The following is a 24168-nucleotide window of genomic DNA, read 5'->3' on the forward strand; positions in this document are numbered from 1 at the left end:
TTTCACTTAAGCAAATAAAGACATAGACATGTTTGCTAATAGACAACCCTTTTTATCAATTGTAGTTGAACAACAACCAACAGTGGCTGCAAATTGATCTCCTCACAATTAAGAAGATAACTGCTATTGCTACCCAGGGGGTCAAGTCCATATCTACTGAAAGCTTTGTGAAAACCTATGTTATCCTATACAGCGACCAAGGCTCAGAGTGGAAATCCTATACAGATGGTTCAAGCTCAGTGGCAAAGGTATCATCCTTAGCTCAGACGATTGTATCATCGCTTGGTTTTAGACGCTAAGCACAGTCAAGGCCCAAAGGCAGAATACCCAGCCAAAGAGTTATTCTCACAGGATTTTAAAATGCTAGGGAGCTGGGGTTACTACAGATAATGTCATAATATCCATCTGATTTTGATCATAGTACTTAACAGTAATAAATGGAAAGAACTCCAAATCCGTAGAGAATGCAGTCAACATTGTGATAAAAGGAGCTGATGCTATTTGTAAAGGAGGACATTTAATTTGAATGCGTGAGGACATTTAATTTGAATGAACAATGGATTCCCCAGGGCCTCTTTTCAGCTTTTTTTTTTCTGCCTTGATTTTGTAGTGAAATTATGTATAAATGAATAGATGTAGTGACATTAGTCTGTGAGTAGTTTTGCTACAGCTGGAGAGCTCCAGATACCCACAGAGTGGACACAGTACTTTATATTGTTGCCCATATCACCTTACACCAACCTAACCCACAAGGGCTATTAGCAGAGGTAAAATAAGGGAAGTTTCTTTTTTTAGTCTATCCAAATTAGAATGGCAAATTTCATGGTGTGGATGGAAACAGAGGCTGTTTAATTCCTTCAGAGTCAGATATTGCTGGCCTGAACTAGCTTTGACCCTGCGTTTTAGGAAGAGACTGGATGTGATCTTATGTAAAATTAGAAATGAGCCAGTCCATCTACCCTGGATGGCTAATGCAACAGCTTGGAACCATTTTGAAAAGAAAAAGCAGGGTTTTTTGAAGTGCTGCCTTTTAACTAATTGTGCGTTTGTGTATTTGCAGGTTTTCTCGGGTAATGAAGACAGCAATGGGCATGTCAAGCATTTCTTTAATCCACCCATCCTGTCCAGGTTTATCCGCATTGTTCCGAGAACATGGTATCATGGTATTGCCCTTCGGGTAGAACTCTATGGCTGTGATTTTGGCGGGGGTCTGGCTGTGAAAAGGACTGACAAGTCTGGGAGCTCTTAACCTTTCAGCCATCGTCATGCAGAACAACAATTTTTTAAAAACCCTTAAAACAATCATACTTAGTAGTTTGGATGTGTGCTTCCTCAAAGGACCTTTATGTTTTGCCAGCAAGAATTGAGAGAGATTTCTCTGGCAGATGTTTCATTCCTACAAATACACACTTTAGAAAACAGCTTCTTTTCTCTGGGAAGAAATAGAAGCCCCTTCTGATTTGTGTATCCCTTCTTCATTCTAATCAGTACTCTGTCTTACTTTTTACTTAATTTTAAGTTCTAAATCCCTGGAGATGGAGACTCTGGCCTTAATCCTGAGCCCTGATTATCTCCATTTGGTAATGCTTCTGCAGCACAGAGGAGGAACAGAAAGCCACAGGTGGATGTGCTCCATGCATAGGGCTGAGAGGGAAAACCAACGCAGATATGGAGCTGTGGTGCTGCATTCCAGCGATGCCTCAGTAAGAAATGATTGTAGGGGTGGCCTCGCCTCTACATGTCTTTATACTATGACAAAGGTAGAACGCATCCCAGCATCGAGGCGTATGCAACCACTTCTCGGAGAACGTGGGTTTGCATTATTGATTTGGTTCTTACATACCCAACACACCTGAAATGCTCTGGATTTCACATAACAAATCATCTTCAGTGCCCTAGCAAGGGGAGTGCGGGTCAGCAATACCTTTCTCTCCCAGAAATGAGGAAGGAAGTGATTCAACCTGGATTATGGTAGGTCATGGAATAGCAACAGTAGAACCAAAGTGAGAATCCAGAATTCCTGGCATTCGGTCCTATACAAACTTCTAGACCGTGGGGAGGAGGAGCTCCCTCAAATAGGAAGATATTGAGAACCGTAGCTGTTCAGTGAGCATACAACCTGGTGGTGGCAGAGGAGGGTTAGATGAAACTGGGTAACAGAAACACCTGCATCTTCTTTACCATTTAGCTCTGACAGTGTTTTCATTAATGGAACTACTCTTGTGCATAAAGCATACGTGGGTTTTTCCCAGGATGACTACATCTAAGAGAAAATATACACACAGTCCATGAAATATTATTCCAGCAGACTTTTAGCTAAGCTTTCAGCAGTCTTTGGCTTCTATCCTGTAAATTGTTTAATTGCAGAACTTCCACTTATCACACTAGGTACCCTTCAGCAAAGTGGATTTTTCAAAGTAGTTTATCTTTGAACCTTGTATGGTGTTGTCCAAGTTATTTCAGTGGTTTTTCAATTCTCGTATCTCACAGACGATGCATTTCAAAATGAAGGTATAGAACAGGAGTGAAAAAAAGTATAAAAACTAAACAAATATTTTCTTTTGTTTTTCATTTTTACTATGTCACAAACTGTTGTCATTTTTTGCTGTAAAATAAAGATAATACTGTAGCATGAAAAACATTTTATTTTGTATATTTGCCTTCATAGTAGTACCTCTTTGGCAATTAGTGAAATTTTGCATCACGAAAGTAAAATTTTCAGCTTGATGGGAATTTTCAGTGCTAATTAGAATTAATTTCAAATGGTGAAACTGTATTAATAATCGCTTCATCTTAAAAGATCAGTTTCTTAATATTTTGTAATGGTGCTTAATTTATTTTTGTTTGATACAGCCATGAAATTGCAGTACAAGCCATATTCACTTAAAAAAGAAAAGATGTAAACTTTGGAGTTAGGTTTTACCCTAGAAAACAGATAATAAATGCTCGCTAACTTCAGCTGAACCACAGTTTTGTGCGATAAGTGATAAACAGTTTATGTTTAAGGCTACGATCTTAAAGGTTCTACATAAGTAATTCCACAAAATCATATATATATACACACACACACATATATATATGAAAAACCCCTACAGTTAGACAACTGCAAAATTGATTGCAGGAGCATGACTCAATCCATCTGCATCAATTTTACAAGTTGGAGATTCTGCTTCTGCTTGCTAATGGATAGGACTGTGGTCAGCTGGGGTCAGCTGTCCTGGTTGCGTCCCTTCCCCAACCTCTCGTCCACCCCCAGCCTACTCACGGGCAGGGCGGAGCGGGAAAAAGAAAAGGCCTTGACACTGTGCAAACACTGTTCAGTAACAGCTCAAACATCGGGCTATATTATCAACACCGTTTTAGTCACAAATCCAAAACACACCCCCTTATGGGCTGCTGCAATGAAAATTAACTCCCTAACACCGGTGTTCCAGTATGTCCAGTACAGGACCAGCAGCAGTGCCTGGGCCCTATGCCAGCCTAGGCACAGGGCCATTGCTGTTAACAGAATGTTCCCTGGCACAGCAGAGTAAGGTGATAAGTGCTACAATAAACAGCAAAAGTCCAAAGCAGCCGCTGACAAGCAGCAGACTCTAATATACGGTAAGGCAAGCAAGCACAGGAACCTGCCAATTAACAGCTATAAATTCCACCTAGCATGCTCTGATCAGATGTTGTTACCTCTAAGTCCTCTTGCCCCAGGTTGGGCACCAAAAAGGACTGTGGTGGGTTGACCCCAGCTGGCAGCTAAGCCCCCGCTCAGTCACGAGCTCGCTCCCCCCAGCAGGCTGGGGGGGAGACTTGGAAGGGCAAAACCAAGAAAAACTTGGGTTGATGCAAAGGCAGTTTAATAAGTAAAGCAAAGTAAGGAATTTATTCACCACTTCCCATCGGCAGGCAGGTGTTCAGCCGCTTCCTGGCAAGCAGGGCCTCGGCACATGTAGGAGTTACTTGGGAAGACAAACACCATAACTCTGAACATCCCCCTTTCCTCCTCCTCCTTTCCCCCAGCATTTACTGCTGAGCACAATGTCGTATGGTGTGGGATATCCCCTGGGTCAGCTGGGGTCAGTCCCGCTCCTCTGTCCTCTCCCAGACTCTTGTGCACCCCTCGCTGGCGGGGCGGAGCGGGAAGAAGAAAAGGCCTTGGTGCTGTGCAAACACTAGCTAAAACAGCAATAGCTAGAACATCGGTGTGTTATCAAGACTGTTCTAGTCACAAGTCCAAAGCACGGGACTATACAGGCTGCTATGAAGAAAATGAACTCCATCCCAGCCAGACCAAGTACACAAAGTATTTCCAAATGCAAATGGGGGGTCAAATTCTTGGACCATGTTTACAGCAAAGATGATGTGAAAACATACCTGTACCGGATCTGCCAAACGGAAGGGAAGCTATGTTTAGTGAGCCTGTAGATGATTGGAAAACCAAGAACTTTTATCGATTTCATGAAGCAACCAGCTTAGATTGAATCTGCCAAGGCTCTTGGAAATTTGTAGTTAAAACAGTCAGTCTTGCACCACCTTTTACACGCTATGGAATGAAATCCTGTGTGTGCTGAAGTTATTTGCAAAATACACAAGGGGAGCAAGAGTTCCTGCAGTTCTCTCAAACTAAAGAATAAAGATGCATATCACAACATGAAGGTTAGCAAACACAAGCTCTTTCGGACTGAGGGAGAAGCGTGGTGCCAGAGGTCAGAGTATTCTGACCAACAATTTCTTCACTCACAAACATGGGTGGCTGCCTTCACACTGGCCTTTTGATCCAAAGGTCCAAAGTTAACTACTTTTAGCCTCAAACAGCATTATAATGGAGGTGCTGCCCTCTAACGCTCGTTCCAGCTTCCAGGAGGCCTTGGGGTGCCCAAAGCTGAGCATCTGCAGATGACGATAGCATAGGGATGGCTGTGCATGAAGTCCCACGCTTTTCTCACTAGGTGCCACTAAGCATTTCCTTTTGCTTTCCAGAGGTGGTGGCTGTACTCCTTCAAGCAGAAGTCGTGAAACTGGTTGTGTCTGCGCTTGGATTGGAAGTGAGGTAGAAGTACATGTAAAGACAGTTGAGCAGCTCTGAAGTAGCTCCTGACAGCAGCACCGCAGTAGTTTCTTCAGACCCTGACACATTAGCCCAGTATTCAGACAGGTTTGTACAGACTGCCCTGTAAAGGCTAAAGCTGATTCAGGCAGGCTTATATGAATCAGTAGGCACACCACTTACTTATAGGGTAGACGTAACCTCCATTTTTGCCGGCTTTTCTGCTGGCAGTTCTGACCATAATGCCTGTACTGCAGAGGTAGCTGGACCGATGCTGAGCCAGCTCACCTTCACCAAGGTTTCCAGGAGTTTGCAAACGGGGTGGTTCCCTCCACACCGCTGGCATAGCAAAGCGTAATGGAGACGTAAAGCTGTATAGTACCCATGGATTAAAGTCAATGCAGATCATGTTTCTGTGCTCACTCTCTCAGAAACCTCCTGAGCTGTGCATCAAAATAGATGCAAAGGTGAATCTGGGCTTTAGGGCACTTTACATGTTAGAGACACCAGTGAGCATGCATGGCAAAAGTATGCCCATGTGAAGTGCCAGGAGAACGCTACAGAAAAAGCATCATATAGGAATCTGGTCGGGACTCCAGACAAATACTCAACCCTTTGAGCACCCTCCAGCACCCCCTGAAATGGCCATTAACACTGCTGGGTTGATCAGAATTTTAGGACTGTGCTAAGGGACAAAAAGAGGGCTTGCAGCCTCACAAGGAGTGATGCTCAGGAGGTATCTTTCATGACAGGAAAAGATCTTTTGGACGCATACCTGAAGCAGGAAGATAAAGGCTGTGCCCATGGCCACATATGTGCTAGGGAAGACTGTTTATTAATATGTTACTATTTAGCATCATGGAAATGAAATGCAACACTGTCCTGGGGTGACCAACTGCCATTTTGTATGAGTCAGTCATTCCACTTAATCAGCATTGAATACTCCTCTTCTTGCTCTCGCTCCTATATTTTGTTTTGTTATGTTTATTCACGCTAGCTGTACATCATAACCAGTTTATCCACCTACACTTTCATATCATGGCTGTGCCCCGTTCTCCATTTGTTTGTTACACCCACTACTTGCATCATGCTTTAATTACAATAATCTCCTCCAGGTAGGGACTCCATCTTCTTGAATGTTTGTACAGCACTCTCCAAAACAGGCCATGGGATCATTCTCAGGGTTCCTGGGCACATCTGTAACACCATTCCTAATGGGAGCAATTCTATGTTAAGCCCACTGTGACCTAGATACTTCTAAAAGCACCAACTAATTCAGACTGACCTATGTGCTTCTACATTTAATAAAAGTATGGGGTATGTTTCTTCTAAGTCTACTTGATCCACTGCTTGCTTTTCTTTGTAACACCTGCTATTGTACTCTATTTCAGCAGATTTTCCCAAGAAAATTTGTCCACCCGTGTCTCCATTTGTAGCAGACTTAAGTGACTTCTCCATTTTTTTCCTACGTAGCTGACTGCAAAATATTTTTAAAATGTTATGTACATAATGGAAATGTATGATCCATCTCAGACCAAGAGTTAATCTGACATCCTGTGGCAAGTGATTCCACAAATATTTTTAAAATGTTATGTACGTAATGGAAGTGTATGATCCATCTTAGACCAAGAGTTAATCCGATCTCCTCTGGCAAGTGATTCCACAAATTCAGCCATAAATGCCTTATTTCCCACAGCTGCATGCTTCAGCCTGCATTGTGCCAAATGCAGAGCCTGCTACGGTGTGTGGAGGATAAGGGAAGTTCTCTGTCGGAGGCTTTCGATAGCAACCTGCCTCCTAACGACGCCTATACTTGGAGAGACGGCTGCTGTTCGTCTTAAGGCTTCTGCAGGTCTTGATAGCTTGGATTTTACACTGGTTTCTCTATCAGCTGTGTTCCAGTAAACTGCAGTGATGCTTTCCCCCCCGCCCCTTACACAGCTTTCAGGACATGCTTGGTTTACCAGTCTTGTTGAACGCGAGATCTAGCATGTATGGAACTAGAGGTGATGAAGGCAGCACTGGAGGAGATACATGGTGGAATGTGTGGACATCAAGGCATGAACTACAGGTAAAAAGCAGTGAAGGTTCAGAAAAATGAAAAATAAGATGAATTTATCCTGAACTAGAGTACCAAAATATCTTGGACCTCCAGATTGTGTATAGTAAAATAGAAGCAGAAAATATGTTCTGTCCATGCTACAGAGAAGAGCTGTGGCATTCTTTTAGCAAGGGACCTTTTCTTACAGGTCAAGGGCAATTGGTCAGATTATAGCAATATATTTATGACAATGACTGCTGACCCTCCCTTCACCTCTCTAAAATACAAAATTACAACATACCCCTGAGAGTTTTCTTGCTCTCAAAAAGCTGGAATGGTTCCAGAATGGCACCAAAAAAGCTGTGGCATTCAAAGAATATCCTAGCAGAATTTACACATATTTATTTTTTGAAGAGGGGAAGGAATTTTAAAAGAACTGAGAAGAAGGGTTCAAGAAACTGAGTCAATTCTGTTGTCTTTCTTAAGGCTTTTTTAAAAATAGGAATTTACTATTTGAGGTCCTGATATGGGAAAACACTGTATTCTTCCCTCCAGTGAAATTACTTTATTCTGTTGATTTTGGTGCCAGAGAAATACATGCTCTGTGCTTGCAGGACAGGGCTATATAGTTCTTGAATTTGGGTTCATATCTACTCAACATGTGACATCTTAAAAGTCTGGAGCTAACAAACCCTAGGAGAACAGGACGTAACCGAAACGAAGGCATACTATCTGAATAAAGTAATCAATGCCAGAGCTTTTAAATTAACCCTTCATGGCTGCCTAATATTTGTAAGTCTCCTGTTCAGAGCCCCCAAATTATCACAGGATCAGTCAGAGGGAGAACTAGAAGACACAGACCTTCAAGGTTGTATCCAGTCTTCTGTTCTTACAGATAGCTACAATCTATAGGCTTTGTTCTAAACCAATAATGCTTAATTTCAGAAATATTTTGGTTTTTTTTGTTGCTACTTCCGTTGCATTTCAACATATATACTAGTTAATAGAGTCTACTTCCCCAAATTAATTACAACGGCCAAAATCATAAAAACAAAGAAATCAGTTGCTGCCTTTTCTCACTTTTATATGCCTTTGTTCCTTCCACGCTCAGCAAAAGACAAATCTGTTTTACTCCCTCCTTCTGGAGAGTTTCTGAGGTATTGGTACCATCTGAGTGCTCTCACATACTGACAGAGCGCTCTGGAGAACGGCTTCACGAGAGTGCAGAAAGTTTTTAACTTACAGAAGCTTTTCTCCAAATGACTTGGCAAGACTTTAAGAGAACTTTTCTTGGACGTATATTTTATAAATTCCTCCACAACAAACTGCAGGCCAGAACTAGTTAACAATACTCCCCTCTGGTGCATTTTTGGGTGAAACCTATCAGAGTTTATGGTGTGGATAAGATGTGACCTTAAAATATTGTTGACTCTGAGACTGAAGTGTGCATTTAGATGAGTTTGCTTGGATGTCATGCTGAATCAAGCATCTTCCAGGGACGATTCCACCCTAGATTCAGACAAAAAGGAATTCTTAGTCATTAGCACTAAGGAAAGCAGCAACAGTGCCCTGCTGAAGAGCTTGGTGCGATCCTTTTCTTCCAAAATGCCAGCAGCAATTTCTGAGCTTGATCTGAAAATCTGAAGGGTTCTGGGCAAGTACAGACAGATGTCAAGCTTCTTTTGTGCAGTAGAGGAGGAGGAAAACAGCCAGCGTGTCCCCTGGCCAGCAAGAGAGCCTTCTAGAGTACAACAGCCCTGAGTTGTACGAAGGTGAGGCTTCTGATAAAGAAGTTGTTTGAGGAAACTCATACGCTCTGAAGGCAGTTCTGAGTAGTCGAGTCACCCAGCACAGAAGGGTTTTGTCCAGTACTGCTACATGAGCTATGTCGTTGTATAAAATGTTATTCACCGGGCTATGGTCAGGAGATGTACAAGCCAGAGTTGTGTGTCTGTAAAGGGCAGCCACCGCACAGCACGTCCATGCTGCAGCTATCACTCCTTCGGCTCAGGTCACACATGTGCAGGTGGTGCCTCTCTGGCAGACTTGCACTGACTGTTATGGTCTTGAAAGATTTTCTAATTATTTCCACGTAATATTATTTATGTGGAAGTGTTCAGAATATGAGGAATCACTGAAACTGGTCAAATCTTTCTGGTAAGAGAATGATTTTCGCTGGAAAATGGTTTCATCCTGTGTGGAACGTAGTCATTTTCAAAACGCTCTTCACATCATCTGTCTGGAAAACTAGAAATGAACAAACACGTAGCTTTGGGATGAAACCAATCATTGTTTAACGTTAATGTAAATTGTAAGGTTATTTTTGTTTTGAAATTTAAAAAATTACAGTTGAAGGGTAGAAATTCTTCCCCTATTCCTATTTCTTTCTTTTTAAACTTCCTATTACTCCTTTTTTCCACTGAAAAAGGTGTGTGCTTGTTGAGAGAGGTAGGGCACAGGTAAGATTAAGGGAAGAAAGTGTGAGAAACCCTAGTTTTCGCAGCTTATGTCTTCCATCTTGGAAAAAAATATTGGAAGTTTTGAGGGTTTTTTTACTATCAAACACCCTTAACCTTACCTTACTTTTTCTAGTAGAGTGGCGAGATAGAGAGAGAAAATGGGGAGGAAGGCTACAGAAGGAAATACAGAAGTAAAAATTCAGGGAATAAAATTTTGTCTTGTTTCCAAAGGCTGAAAATACTTCGTGAAAACAAAATAAGATGAGTTCTTCTGAGAACCAAAGAAACCCTGAGAAAACCTGGAGTACTTAAATCAAAATGTTGCAGGTTTTCTTATGCAGTTTTTGGAGGAGAAATCTAGGTTGACTGACTGACTGACTGTGTATTGCTTCAAGGAAGCGGGTTGAGCTGACATAACTCCTTCAACCCCAGCCAATCCTCTGGAAACAGCAGTTGAGCTCCAGTGGCACAACTCTAGGGACTGCTGTTTTGGAAAGGACCAAGGCCACCCATCAGATCCTGTGAGCAGCCTGGAAGTTGTGGGAACTGCTGCCCCTAGGCAGGGCGCGCCATGGGAACTCCAAGGTTTTACTCTTTCCTCCCACCTCTGCTCAGCATGAAGCGATGACTCAGATCGGTAAGAAGGTGCACTACATCTCATTCTAGCAGGCCATATCCTTTGATTACCTGCTGCATGCCAGTAGAACAGAGGGGCTGCTAAGAGCTAAGTGAGAGGGAACTGCGTGTTTCTGTTCACTTTCCCATGGCAACTTGTTTATCAGTCATTGTTTCGGCTCATTTCACTGTAGCGGTGCTATTTTAAGAGATCAGCAGTTCCTTGCAAATGGTTGAGATGGATGACAGTATTAACGAGAGCTGACTCTTTCTATTTAGAGTTTTGCTTCAAGCTAGAGTGTGGTGAAATGGCAATTGTCATCTTTTTTTCTTCTTTTTTTCTAATAAACCTACAAACAAAAGAAAACATGGAGATGCTGAGGAGCAACGGCCTGAGAACAACTGAAAGGAAGTTTTGTTAGACCCAGAAGATAGCCAGAAAGCAGCAAACCACTGAGGCCAGATGATACAGGACCAGAATGTTTAGCTGCGTTTTACAGAGAGCTGAGTAATCTTATGGCCCTAAAACGTTTTGTAGCTATGCTTATTAAGCTATGATGATGGAGACAGTAAGAAAATTCTGCGGTTCAGGGAATCTGTTCTGGGGCTGAGAGGAACCTGTTCTTGCCCACCCAGCTGTGTATAGCCAGATGCCTTCTGAGGGCTTTTATTTTGCTTCCTCAAGCATTGACCCCAGCTAGGATGCAGGATATGCAGTTGCATATGTGGAAGGCCTGACCCCTGGTGTGAACCTTCTATGGCATCAGCCAATTTGGAGAACAAACTGTAGGTATAGAGTAGGAAGCCTAGCAGTACTAGCAATGCGGTGGAGATCAAGGGAGGGGAGCACAGGTAAAGGCAAAGCAGGTAGATAGAAAGACAATGTGGGATAGATTGAGTAGCAGAACGGCAAATAGTTTAGAGAAGGATTGGCAAAGCTTTAAGAATAGTAGTCCTGGGCGAAGCTTTAGATAATTACTTTGAATGTAATGGTTTTATTTTCTGTTCTTGTCTAGTATTTCTTCTGGCTGGACAAGAAGGTGCAGCTTTTATTGAACCACAGAAGTAGTTCCAGCTCTTATCTTGCTAAAGGGAAGAAAGTGGCAGAGATCAGCAGCTGAATGCATTTGGGCCAGGAAAGAAAGAACAAGCGCAGCACAGCAGGTAAAGCATCTCTTTGTCTAGATGGTTTTCAGGAAAAGCTTGTACCTGCCCCGCGGGGGAAGGGGGCGATGGGGAATTCTGGGGGGAGAGCAGCCTATGGGGGGACCTCAGCAACGGCTGGAGTTCTGCCACGCTGTGTTGTGTTTTCCTTCTGCGCATACACAAGAGGGGTGTCCATCTCGCTCTCCCCGGTCAGTTTTGAACGTGTATCAGAACCCATAAAACACGCTGTCCCTTCCTTTGAGGGGCCTTCCACTTACGCCGTTCAGGTAAGGAAGGCAGAGCTCAAATTCAAGGCCGCACCCCATTTCCAGGTGTCCCTCACACGCCCGTGGCACCGGCGGGCCGGGGGCCACGCCCCTCCGCAGCCCACGCCGGGCCGGCAGCGCCGCGCCCGCCCCTGCCCCCGTCCCGCCCGCCTTCCGCGCACACGTGCTCCTCTGCCGCCACAGCTCTCTCGCCCCCCGCTCCCCATTGGCCGGCCTTGACGTAGGAGGCGGCCGCGCCCAATCAGAGGGCAAGGCGCAGCCCCGCCTCCCGCGCGCCGGCGAATGGTCTTTAAGAGCCGCGGGCCGGCGGGTGTAGGTGCCTTTTGGGAGGCGGCGGCGGCGGGAGGTGACCCGGGAGGTGACCCGGCACGGGCCCGCGGCCGCCACCCCCCACCGGCCCCGGGAGCGCGCCCGGCCCGGTCCCCATCCCCGCCCGGCATGGCGGGGCTGCGGGGGGGCCGGCCGGCGCGGCGCTCCGCCCGGGCCGCCGGCGGCGGCGCGTGCTGCTGGGCGCTGCCCACGGGGCTGCTGTGCGCCTACGGCTTCTTCTGCAGCGTGCGTCCCTCGGAGCCCTTCCTCACCCGGTACCTGCTTGGGCCGGACAAAAACCTCTCCGAGACCCAGGTACTGCGGCCCGGGGCACCTTGCCCGCCCGCCTGGGTGGCTGTATTTGTGTTTTCCTTGCAGTACGCAGGTGCTGGGGGTTACCACGGTCTTTTTTCCACCCTTCCCCAGGTGTTCAACGAGATTTACCCGGTGTGGACTTACTCTTACCTGGCTCTGCTGTTCCCGGTGTTCCTGGCCACAGACTACCTGCGGTACAAGCCTGTGATCCTGCTGCAGGGCCTGAGCCTCATCATCACCTGGTTCATGCTGCTGTACGCCCAGGGGCTGCGGGCCGTCCAGTTCCTCGAGTTCTTCTATGGGATAGGGACTGCCACCGACGTTGCCTATTACTCCTACATCTACAGTGTTGTTGATGTCAACCTGTACCAGAAGGTCACCAGCTACTGCCGGAGCGCCACCCTGGTGGGCTACACGGTGGGCTCGGTGTCCGGGCAGGTCCTTGTGTCAGTGGCAGGATGGTCCCTCTTCAGCTTGAATGTTATCTCCTTAACCAGCGTATCCATTGCCTTTGGCACAGCGTGGTTCCTGCCGATGCCACAAAAAAGCCTTTTCTTTCACCACGCCTCAAGTCAGCAGCTCAGCTGGGAAATGAAGGTCATGGACTGTAAAAATGGATCGGCTGTCCAAGATCATCCCAACGTGCAGAGGACACTTGGCTGGGAGGATGAGACAAAAGTTCCCTTAAATGGGGAGGGTCATTCAGCAGAGAAACAGGTGAGTTGTGCCCTGGGTTTACATAAGTAGAAGATGCAATACTGATGTTGTTGTCATGCATGCATATGTGCATATATATACACAGCAACAGAGATGTAATATCCAACAGCGAAAAGTAGCCCTTTGCTTATCCCGCTTCCTTATTTATGGCAGAGGAAAATTTATTCCTGGCTTCCTTCTGCTGATTGAGCATGGTAGGCTACTCCTTAGTTTTTCTGTTCCACATGTCTCACAAGGCTGTGATTAAAATTCTCTGGGCATCAAATTGCCATTTAACGGTACAAAGCAAGGGACATCTCTGGGGCACTAACAATTGTGCGTATATGCAACTCTCTGTGTGCTTCTGGACGCACCCTGTGACTTGCAGAAAGGAGGCAATTCTTCCTGCACTCACGTTTTGAAAACACTTGTTATTTCAACTGTTGTGCAAGTTGTGCAGTAATAAGCTGTGTAGTAATTGGGTTTTATCTTATGATCCTGGAAGGAAACTGCAGTAGTCCTTGAGAGCACTTACAGGCTGACAATGATTAGTTATAGATGGACAGAATATGGATAAATCGCAGGGAACACCTTTGCACAATAACAGCGTAATGCAGCCCACAAGAGCGCAGTGCCCCAACTTTCGGCTTTTGTGGGCTATGTAACCTCTAACAAAGTCACTTGTATGGAAACAAGCGTGCAGGTGCCCTTGTTCGGTGGCGGGACGTGTTGGGTCCCACCAGGTGACGAGCGGGCAGCCTGCAGTTTTGAAGCCCGACGCGTGTGTGCAGTTGCCTGCTGCGCAGGTCTCTGCCACGCTGCTCCAGGTGATGCACGTGTACGGAGAGCCTGTCGCGGCAGGGGGATTCGAGGCCCTGGGGAGAGGTCAGCCTTCCTCCTCGGCCATGAGGAGGTTGGGCTTGTTCGGAGAGCAAGCCAGAAAGTAAGTGCGGCTGTTGGTTTAGTCAGCTAATGAGCATTGCACTTAGCGAGTAAGCCCCGGTTAGCTGGGTCGGGGGAGGCAGCATCTGGGCCGCTTTCAGCTTCTTCCAGCTACAGCTGGGAATTAAAGGTATTAACATTCCAGGGACCTAATCCAGCCCCATCCAGCACAGTCTTCTGTGAGCAAAAGTATTTTTAACTATGTTATACTTGCATGCTGAAGGGTATTTAAGACAAATTCTGTGCCAATAATGACTAAGGCATTAATATCACTTATCCATCCCTTTTTGTTTATCTTATTCCCATCCTGTGAGAGCAAGGGTGGTTCCAAACTAATGGTGAGTATTTTAAAAAAGCAGCAAGCACACTTGCATAACTATCCAGAGTTCAGTTATGCAAAAAATAAAAGCTGAGAAGCATTGGCATGTGATGATAATCCTTCTTACTAAGGTAATGGCAACCATATTTCACGAACATAAATGAATGGCTGTAGGAGTAATTGTACTGAAGAAGCATCGCCAGGTGGTGAGAGGGTGGATAGGCCTTTCCAGGTTATTGGGCACATGCGTGGGTTGAATGTGTCAAATCGGTTTTTGCAGCATATGTGACAGTTCCCTTCCCTGGTTTTCCTGTGCCTAAACTTGAGCTGCGTGTGAAACCTTCTGTGTGGGAGTTACATTGCTAAACTCACGTTGCTGAAAGCTGACCCCTTCCCAAGTTTTGGGCTTTGGAGGAACGGCGTCCACACGTGGAGCAAGCGTTTTGCCATTGGCAAAGCACCAACGGGACTGTGTGGTGTTTAATAAAGATGCTCAGAAATCAGTGACATCTCAAGGGATGGAAAAAAGGGAGTGCAGGACAGAGTTAGGCTATGGTCTTTGAGGGGTTTGGTAGAAACATCTTAAAATGAGTTTTATTGCTCAGGGAGAATAGTCTTTCCCAGGCACGCACTGCATGATTCCCCCAGGGAAAGGGCATACTGCCAAGAGCCCAAAGTTGCTGCTGCTGACTGAAAACCACTCCGAAACTGGCTGTGTGATGGCATAATGTGCAATAGCTCAGTCCTGTGACAGTGCTGTATGTTTCCCTGCCAGGAATCCAAGTTCACGAGGGCTAGAAATGCTGGGTGGGCCTCGGGGGCTCTGCCCAGTCTCACGTGAAGTAACTGCTGCTCTGACTTACGTGACAAGGGTCTCGCCTGTCTACAAAGACTCTGTACATCTGTGTGTGCAGCAAATGTGATCAGCAGCTCTGTCTACAAAGTAAAGACATACTTGTTTCCTCTGCTGCTGTTGGCATAAATTGGTTAGGAACAGGGCTGTAACAGCCTGTATGTAAAAAGCAATTTTCATTTGTTGTCATCCTCTGTTGCTAGAACTGATCTATTTTCAAATTTTTTTCAAACCACCTCATGGGTCTGCCCCCTTTCGTGCTCTTTCTAGAAAAATTTGTAGGGGAAAGCTTCATTTTTTTAATCTCATGCTATTTATCAGATCACTTGTATATACAGGAGCTGCCATTTGTGATAGCAGTGTCTGGTGGAAGTAGCTTCCGTTTCTCTTCAGATCCCCAGGCAACATCTCGCACCTTCTCAGAGCCTTGGCAACATTAATAGGGGTAGAGAGTGGCATAATGATATTGCTTCTTTGAATATTTATAATCCCTAAACGGAACTACTAAAGAAAATCGCATTGTTTGTGGGGAAGTATACTCATCTTTGGCTTTCATGTTCCCTGCACTACCAAATTTGCTTGAATTTGGATCAGGACTTAAAAGTGTCAGTGATGCTTTTGCTTTTATGATTTCAATGACTGGCTTCTGATCCTATCATGTCAAAGTGTCCCATTCTCCTGTGTCTCTTCTCTCTGGTACCCTTCAGTTGCTCACGTAGTACTTCCAACATCTAGCAGTTATTGGTCTCTGCTTGAGAGAGACAGAGATTAAGAGGGTGCCTGGGACTGAACCCTTCCTGGCACCTGAGGGGACCGCCCTGGTTAGGGCAGAGACCAGCTGCTGGGACTGTGGCACGGGGAAGCTTTTTATTCATTACTCTGTGGAGGTTTGTGTCCAAGAGCGGTACTGTCACTCACCAGTGATCAAATCACTTGAAAGGGGCAATTTTGTGGCACAGTATGAATATTTGTAAACAGAGGCTAACATTTCTCTCCCCTTCCTTCTCCAATCTATGCAGAAGCAGAAAGTAGACATTGCAAAGGTGCTCAAAGATCTCTGGCGGGACTTCCTGCAGTGCTACTCCTCCCAGACCATGCTCTGCTGGTCTGTGTGGTGGGCACTGTCCACCTGCGGCTACTTCCAGGTCATCAATTACGCTCAGGGCCTGTGGGAGATGGTGCTGCCTTCTCACAGCACAGAGATCTACAATGGTGCCGTGGAGGCGGCCTCGACGCTGCTAGGTAAGCTGCTGGCATAGCTCCCCATAGCTGTGGGAGATGCCTTATGTCCCTCAAGGTCACCAGAGCATGATTTGGAAGTGTCTTGCGTTCCCCCATGCATGCAGGAGAGGCAACCTCAGCATTTGGAGTGAGTCTTCAGTGACGTGCACGGGTACGGTACCCAGCGTTGAGTTCATTGCTGCATGCGGTCCTGATTCTTGTAATCCAGTGCATAGGTGTTTAAAGGAGCCTCCCAAGTCAATCTTCGTTCTGAAATATTTGGCAGGAGGCTCAAGGCATGTGGCTGACTGTGTGTTCTTGGCTGTCACTATGGCAGTGGGGTTATGCTTGTTGTAACCGCTCTAAGTCAAGCTAAGTGTCCTACGGGTTTATTGCTTTTTCTTTCTCTGGCAGCGTAGGGAACATATGAAGGTTTCCTGTACACACACAGCATCCAGTGAGCCACATGTAGTCATTTCAGCACTGTTAAGCAGAAAAGCTATTAAGATGAAAGAAGTTGCTTGACTTGAAAGGGCCACATAGGTCAGTCAACACAAACATTTATTTATTAAGTTGTTTAATACTGTTCCATTACCAGAACTAGGACGATACCTTTTTAATATAGCTAACATACCCTTGCAGAGGCTTTCTAGGTGTTGCTGCAGTATGTTTCTTTCTTTGATGGAGTCATAATTTCACCACCTGCTGTGGACATCACGTACTTGAGGGCAAAAGAAACAAGGAAGGCTTAGTACTTTCTTGGGCATGCTCAGCCCCCTCTTGGAGTTCAGTGGGAAGCCATGGCTGTTTTATAATTTTAAAAGCTGGTCTACAACTTGTTAGTTGGGTTTGAAACTGTTAGCAACTTGATTCTGAAGGTGGCTTTGGCTATTAAACTGTCTTTGGTGTGCTAAACCTGCACTTTAATAGCATGCAGTCATGCACTCTTCCTCCACTCTAGCATGATGCTGTGGCTCTTATTTCTTGTTTGATTATTTGGCTTCCTCTACCATCCTGCCTTGTTCCCAGGAAGGAGAAGAGTCAGTATCAAGGGAAAGAAGACCCATAGCGTGGCCAAATGTGGGCAGATTTAAAAAAAAAAAAAAGAGGAGTATTCTTCAAACCTTATTATGAACATCTTTGATATCAAGGTCCTTTTTTTTAAAGGCCTATGAACAATGGACCTATTGGAAGAAAAGGTGGTTGGCACTAAACTCATGCAAAACTTAAGGTTTTAGCTTCCCATTTTGATTTTCTCCTCTAGTATTTTTATAAATGGTTGAATGATTTTGGGTGATGTTTTCTGAAAGCAAATTAGCCTCTGTCCCTGAACAAAAAACCTTTCTGGTTGACACAGATGTGTTGCTTGGAACAAGTGAAGTTTAGTGAAGTACTAATCTCAACTAAAAGCTTGAAGTGTATAACAAGACTGGAAGGAGCCTGTTAAGGATGAGCATCCAGTGACCTGCCTTCCTAGGCACTACTGCAAATGCTCTAACTTCTTCTGATTTCTAGTCTGAATTTATTAACGAGCAGTTTGTTTATCTCTGACTTCATGCCAAGGCTGTATTTTAGCACAAAATTATCTCATTCTGGCCTATCTGTTCTTTGGCTCTGGGCCAAAGAAGCCAAGCTTTTCTAGCTGCTCTTTGCTAAAGTTAAGCTCTTCGTTCACTTTGTCATCTTACTAGCCCCTCTTTGTACCAAACCTGGTTTGAGTTGCATTCTTTTTGAACATGGATGACCAGAGCTGCACTCAGCTTTATTCAGTGAGGCCTCAGACTTGTAGAAGAACACTAACACTCTTCACTTTTCTCCCTTTACTAGAAATCTCTGTCCTGGTGCATCCCAGATCTGATTTGCCATTCTCATGGCTCTTAGTCATTCTGTACTCGGTTATGAGCAGTGTTTGGCAACCTTCGTGTAAGATGCTGTTGCCATCCCTGCCTGTACCTGTGCTGCCCTACAGAAGGGTTTGAGTAGAGTGTGGTGACTAACATGGCTGTCAGCTTCCTGTCCCAGGCGAGATAAAGAGTATTCCTTCTAGTGAGGTCAACTGACTGTTAAGCTGCATCCCTGCACCTTCTTGGGAGTGTGTCAATCCTTTATCAGCTTGGGATGTGAAACCACTGAATCAGCTGTAGGTATCTAATTGCAGGACACAGATTGTGTATCTTGTCATAATTAGGTGTCAGGCTGCTATAATCTTGAGACATGGGGGGAATACAACTTCGTGAGTTGCCATGAGATCCCCAGAGAGCGATGCCTGTTCCCAAATTTCAGAATTGGTGAGACAGTAGGAAGAAGGCTCTAGGACTTAGCTTCTTTTTGCATCTCAGGGTTTTGCTACTGGGGGAGCCAGGCTTTCAAAGAGCAAAATGTCAGTCGCGCAGTGTCACAGCCAGCACTGGAAAGAAGAGTTCAGTGGGGGGAAATGAATGCCTTTCCCTTGGCATAGCTACCTTCTTCACTAGTCTGCAAGATTGATGTGAGGTCTGACAGGGTTGCAAGCTTGTACACACTGATGGTACATAAGGAGTCTTCGTGTGCTTGAAAGATTTCTCAGATGGCAGGCCAGCTGAGGGCTACAAAGAGCTTAGATGCTGACTGTAGCACTTCTGTACAGTGGTCAAATGCTGAATACAGTCCTGTTTTTCAGAGATCTCCAGTAAATCTCCCTTTGTCAGTATGCTGTTTGTCTAGTTTGCTCTGTACAGCAGCATCGTTATGCTGTTGGTTGCTATCTGACTTGTTTGCAGAACAAGGCCTACTTCAAATAGCAATTTTCTTGTAATATATTTGGGCTTCTCAGTAGTTACAACTGTGATAGTGCATGAAACACACCTTGTCTGCTTGTTGACTTGCATGAAATACCACACGCTTTCCATCTTGTGATTTGTCTTCTCTCCCCATCCCCACTTTGTAAAGTCCAGCAGGAGTTACAAACCTGTTCTGGCTGTAAAGGATTGTTCTTGCACAATCAACAATGCATGATTGTAGCTTCTGATCAGGTTGCATCCGGGGAGATGTGTATTTGGACCCCTGCTCTTACCAGCCCAGCATGAAGATGACAGTAAATGTAGGTTTTTCTGCCTCCTGGGAGAGAGCTCTAACAGCTGTGTATCAAAGTGGGTAGTGTCTTCCCCCTCTGCACCCCCTAAAGCACCACAAAATAATTAGTTGAGTGCTTTTGAGAACCAGGGTTTGCATTTCTCTGTGGCCCAATTGACAACACTGCTACAGTCAGGTGCAGAGGACTGAGTGGCAGTGGTCTGAATCCTGTGGCTGTTGTGCTTCTGAAGTCGGGGAGGAGACTTCAGAGGCAGTCAGCATTGACCTGTATTTTTTTTCCTGTTCCTGTAAAAGTGAATGGGAGTTTACAGCAGGTTTCCACATGAGGGAGAGGTCAGGAAGGAGAGCTGTTAAGGTGTGCACATTAGTGTCCTCCACTTCAATCATGTTTGGCTATTAGGGGCTGTACACCTTCTAATACACAGTCTCCAAATTGCTCCAATTGTAGTAACTAATGGTTATGCTTTCCTTCCCCTCACAGGAGCTGTTGCAGTGTTCGTTGTGGGTCACGTAAAAACATCCTGGGCAATGTGGGGTGAGGTGGCACTTGCCCTGTTCTCCTTTCTTATTGCTGCTGCTGTATATATCATGGACACTGTTCGTAACATCTGGGTGTGCTATGCATCATATGTTGTCTTCAGAATTATCTACATGCTGCTAATCACAATAGCAACGTGAGTATCTTTTTAATGTAAATTGCTCTCAAGGTTACAGCTGGTGTGAAAGCTGGCATATTTTCTATGTTACTAGGGTCTTGGAAATCTGTTGGAATTTGGAAATCTGTTGCAAGGGTTTGTGTTGTGATTCAGGTTGGAAACTGAGGCACAGAGATATATTTGGCTGGCAGCCTGCCCAGGCTCAAAAGTCTTATGACACTGAAGTGACTATTTCTAAACACTAGGTAGTGCTGCTTGCCAGGGGAATGTTTTTCATAAACATGGCTGGAGTGAAGTGTTAACAGATGAGGAGAGGACAGTGCTTTGCCTGTGTTGAAGTGTCAACTTTCCCTAACCTGTAAGGAGGAAAACTTCTTTGATGGTATTTTTCACTTTGGGGAAGAAAACACAGCTGTTGTTGAACCACACATACATAACTGCTATAATACAGCTCAAGCACAGTACGAGGGGAGATGCTGAAGCTGGTAACTGCAAAAGGAGTTCTGGTCAGAAGGATGCAGGTGGTTACGGACCACACTGCAGTAGGGTGACTCTTTGAGATTGCCAACAGCTCTCTGGGATCAGAGAGCGCTGTATCTTCTCTGTGTGACAAGGCCCTTTAGCTGCATCAGACAGGAGCGCTGCTTCAGTAAGGCTGAAACCCACAGAGCTCCCAAAGGTTTTTTTAGCCTTTTAGATGTCTCTATGGGTCTTGTCTAGCCTCTATGCTAGTTTGACATGATCCTGTTTTGAGAAGTACGCTGCCAGTGTGAGGTAATTTAGCTGTGGAAAGTATTGGACCAGTCTATGTAACTCTTCAGATTGCATAGTCGTCTTGTCTAGAGATGTTCCTCCTATTCTTGCATTTCCCTGCTTTTTCCCTGTCCTTATGTTTCTGGACATCCTCTTCTTTCCAGGTTCCAGATCGCTACAAATCTCAGCGTGGAGCGGTACGCCCTGGTGTTTGGGGTCAATACCTTCATTGCCTTAGCACTTCAGACTCTGCTCACTTTGATTGTTGTGGATGCCAGCGGGCTTGGGTTGGACATCTTCACCCAGGTATGATAGGCTCTCTTAGCTGCTGTAAAGCTTTGACTCAGAAACAGCTGGCTGAGAAGGTTTGCTGACAGAGAAATAATCACTGATTCCTGATACTTTAGAAGAGGAAGGGAGCTCATATATTAACCTTTTTACGAAGTTGGTAACTGCATGGTTTAATTACTTTTTTTTTCTTTCCCCTTCTCTGCAGTTCATGATTTATGCCTCTTACTTTGCGGCCATCTCGCTGGTGTTCTTGGTCAGTGGCATATACAGTATTATGAAAGCTTGCAGAAGACAAGAACAGGTGCAAAGCAGATCTCCTGAAAGCCAGTAGCACACCGAATGAAGACTCTCAGTGGCTACATATGAAGATATAGGTCTGTTTTTTTTAATCTCTGCCTTTTTTTCCCGAGGCAGTCACCTTAATGGTATTTGATCCATATTTATACTATATTAGTAGCACGTTTTAGAAGGTAAATGTATTAGCTCTTACGTAAGTAAGAACAAATATCTTCTTTCTAAAATGCCTTTTGTTCTTCAGTTGCGTATATGGGATGTTCAGCAAAGAACAGTAAGTTTTCTTAAAGAATGAAAGCCTTGGGAGGTTTTAGTCTAAGGCTGTGCATCTGGAGGCTGCCGTTGAAAAGGCAGCTTCGTGATTGTCTAGTCAACTGCTGCTCCCTGTTACTGAGGTGCTGCTGCAGAGCAGAAGTGAGGGCACACTAATAGACCTCTCTGTGGAGAGCCCCAGGCCTGGGACAGGAGGTGGCCTTAGGCCTGTGCTCTGCAGCGTGGCTCTCCTGTGCCTGCCCCCTGATGCTGGATGCTCCGTTTTGAGGACTAGTACACTTACGTCTCTGCATACGCACATGCTTCCTTCAGTTGCCTGTACTGTTTCTGCTGTTCCTGTCTGTCACCCCTGCTGCCAGAGTTTTACCATAGCTGATCATCGTGCTTTCCCAAAAACTTAACTGTGTTCTGGGGCAACTTGTGACACTGGTGAATTGGCTATCAGCAGCGCTACTTGTGCCATGAAGGCCTGTGCCCAAGGGACTGTAAAGCTAGAGGGGAAGCTTAGAGGGAGTTTAAGTAGACAAAACGCTAATCGGAGGGACCCTTGGACATCCTTGCCTTTGCCCTTTAGGACTGCAGATTCCTGTGATTACAGGAGTCACTGCCTCACAGCCCTGGGGGCTGGGCTCTTTCAGTGGGACGGTGGATGTTATTTAGCACTGAGAAGGAAGGAGACTTGCAGGATTTTAAGCTATTCTCTGTGACCTTGGAGAATCGTGACTCTGGTGACAAAGTAGACACCTTCAGTTATGGTAGTTAGCAGGATGACTGCCTGAGGCTTTGAAAAATGCTGACTTCTGGTCTGTCGGTTTTTCCCCTTCTTTTAAAAATGCCTTTATGCTTCTGGTGGGTCTCTGTCCACTAGTTCTACCTCTTCTTTCCACCTAAGCAGGGCAATGAATGTTTGGGTGGGCAGTTCTTTTATTTTATTTTGTCCAGTCTAAGCAATTTGGGATTTGCCTCATACCTGGTTTTTAAAAATAATTTTTTTTTTTCCAAATTGCTTCAGCACTGGGAAGGAGTTGTCCTGGGCTTGGGCACCTGGATACTTAGGTACCGTGACCGGTACAGCAACAGATACCGGAAGTATACTGTGGAAATGGCCTATGGACTGTCCCTGTTGCTGTGCAGGTTGTGGTGAATTTAAGTGTACAGAACTGGCAGGGGAGAAGATGCAATGCCGCGTGCTTCCCTCCGTGCCTTCTCTCTATGTGCTGGTTAGAGCTTCTTCCAGTCAGAGCCTGAAGAAGCAGCTTTGGTTCATTGCTTGCTTTTAGTGCCATGGAGGCTTCACGGCATCAGTGTTGGGAAGGTTTCTTTCCCCTGGCTGGGACAGGTACGGCCTTTCTCATCACTTCTGTGAGCCTCAGCCTTTACCATGCAAAGTGAATGATTAATGTGTTTAGGATGTGCTGCTTGGGGTCTGGGGAGCCCTTCCAGGCTAGCTGCTCAGGGGAACCCACTCCCCAAAGTTTCTCTGTGTTTGCAGCCTGCCTCCTAAAACATCCCCCTAAACATAGGGGCTCAGTTGTACTGGCATTTACACATGTAAAGTTAACTGCCTTATCCTGAAATGGAAACTTGAAGCCACCCATGTATATATTCCTTTCTTTACTGTTTTTTGTTTTTAAAAAAATAAAATCTGAAGCCATGAAATGCTAACTGACAAGCTGTCCTGGGAAAGGCATAGTAAATGCACATCCTGCATATCCTGTCCTTTGGGTGCCTTGGTCTGATGGCAGTTGCAGCAAGGCACGAGGAGTGGGTGTACAGCACTTGTGTCAAGTGACCGAAAAAAGCAGCTCAATTTTAATCATTTTTTCATACAGAGAACAAATCTTTGATGGGGAACAACCCAGTTATTTAAAAGCAAGTCAAAAATTAACTAATGAATTACAGCAATAATAATGATTTTTCTACCAAAGTAATGAAACTGCGGCAACTGCAATAGAGAGGCATGCTACACTGTATGTCTTCAGGCCTATTAATGTATGGAAGCCACACCTAGATGTTGTTCAGGTTCCTCTGCTGTGCTGTTGCTGTGGCGATGAGGTGATATAGAGCCTGACTGGAACTGTACGCAGAGTTACTGATGCCTATGAAATTCTGTAAACGTGTTGACATTGTTGGTTTCTAATTGAATAGCTATTTTTGTTAAATAAAAATATTCCGAGATATCCTGTGTGGCCAGCGTTTGTTTTATATTTTGATACCTTGCTAACCTGCAGCACTGCTACTGTAGTCAACTAATGCAGGTTGTTCTGAGCATCTTTGTAACAAAGGGGGGGGGGGGGGGAATGCAGGACAAACCATGTAAAAAGAACCAAGTTTTAAAGAGGATAATTGTTGACTGTTTTGTGTAGGTTTGCAGAACTCTTGTGCAAGTGTCTTGGGTCTTGCACTGAGGAACCTTAATTGCTGAGCAGTTTAGAAACACTATTCTATAGTTCCAGTGCAGACTGGTCCAGTGGGGGAGAAAATTACTTAATCACTGGTGCAGGTTAACCCCGGTCAGGAAGCATCAGTCTCACTGAGGGTGACTAAGGGAAAGCAGGTGCAGGTTTGCCACGCAGGGAGGACCTTTC

The 24168-nt window shown here is 45.2% G+C and overlaps 2 protein-coding genes across 5 annotated transcripts in view; both read left to right on the plus strand.

Annotated features, from left to right (window-relative positions):
* Positions 1-2964, plus strand: part of F5 (coagulation factor V) — a 40314-nt gene extending 37350 nt beyond the window's left edge. For all 4 annotated transcript variants that reach the window (XM_075167378.1, XM_075167388.1, XM_075167409.1 and 1 more), the window contains 2 exons: positions 66-248; positions 1061-2964. In XM_075167378.1, the coding sequence (XP_075023479.1) occupies positions 66-248; positions 1061-1249 (372 nt within the window). In that variant the 3' untranslated portion in view covers positions 1250-2964. The remainder of the gene's footprint in view (positions 1-65; positions 249-1060) is intronic.
* A 7198-nt stretch (positions 2965-10162) lies between these two features.
* Positions 10163-23760, plus strand: SLC19A2 (solute carrier family 19 member 2). The gene is made up of 7 exons (XM_075168160.1): positions 10163-10175; positions 11217-11317; positions 12322-12927; positions 16040-16262; positions 19795-19987; positions 20887-21028; positions 21219-23760. Exons 1-7 carry the CDS (start codon positions 10163-10165, stop codon positions 21342-21344), a joined length of 1404 nt encoding a protein of 467 aa, XP_075024261.1. The 3' UTR covers positions 21345-23760.
* Positions 23761-24168: the final 408 nt, after the last annotated feature.

The sequence above is a fragment of the Calonectris borealis genome, chromosome 1, assembly GCF_964195595.1.
Source record: "Calonectris borealis chromosome 1, bCalBor7.hap1.2, whole genome shotgun sequence".
NCBI lineage: Eukaryota > Metazoa > Chordata > Aves > Procellariiformes > Procellariidae > Calonectris > Calonectris borealis.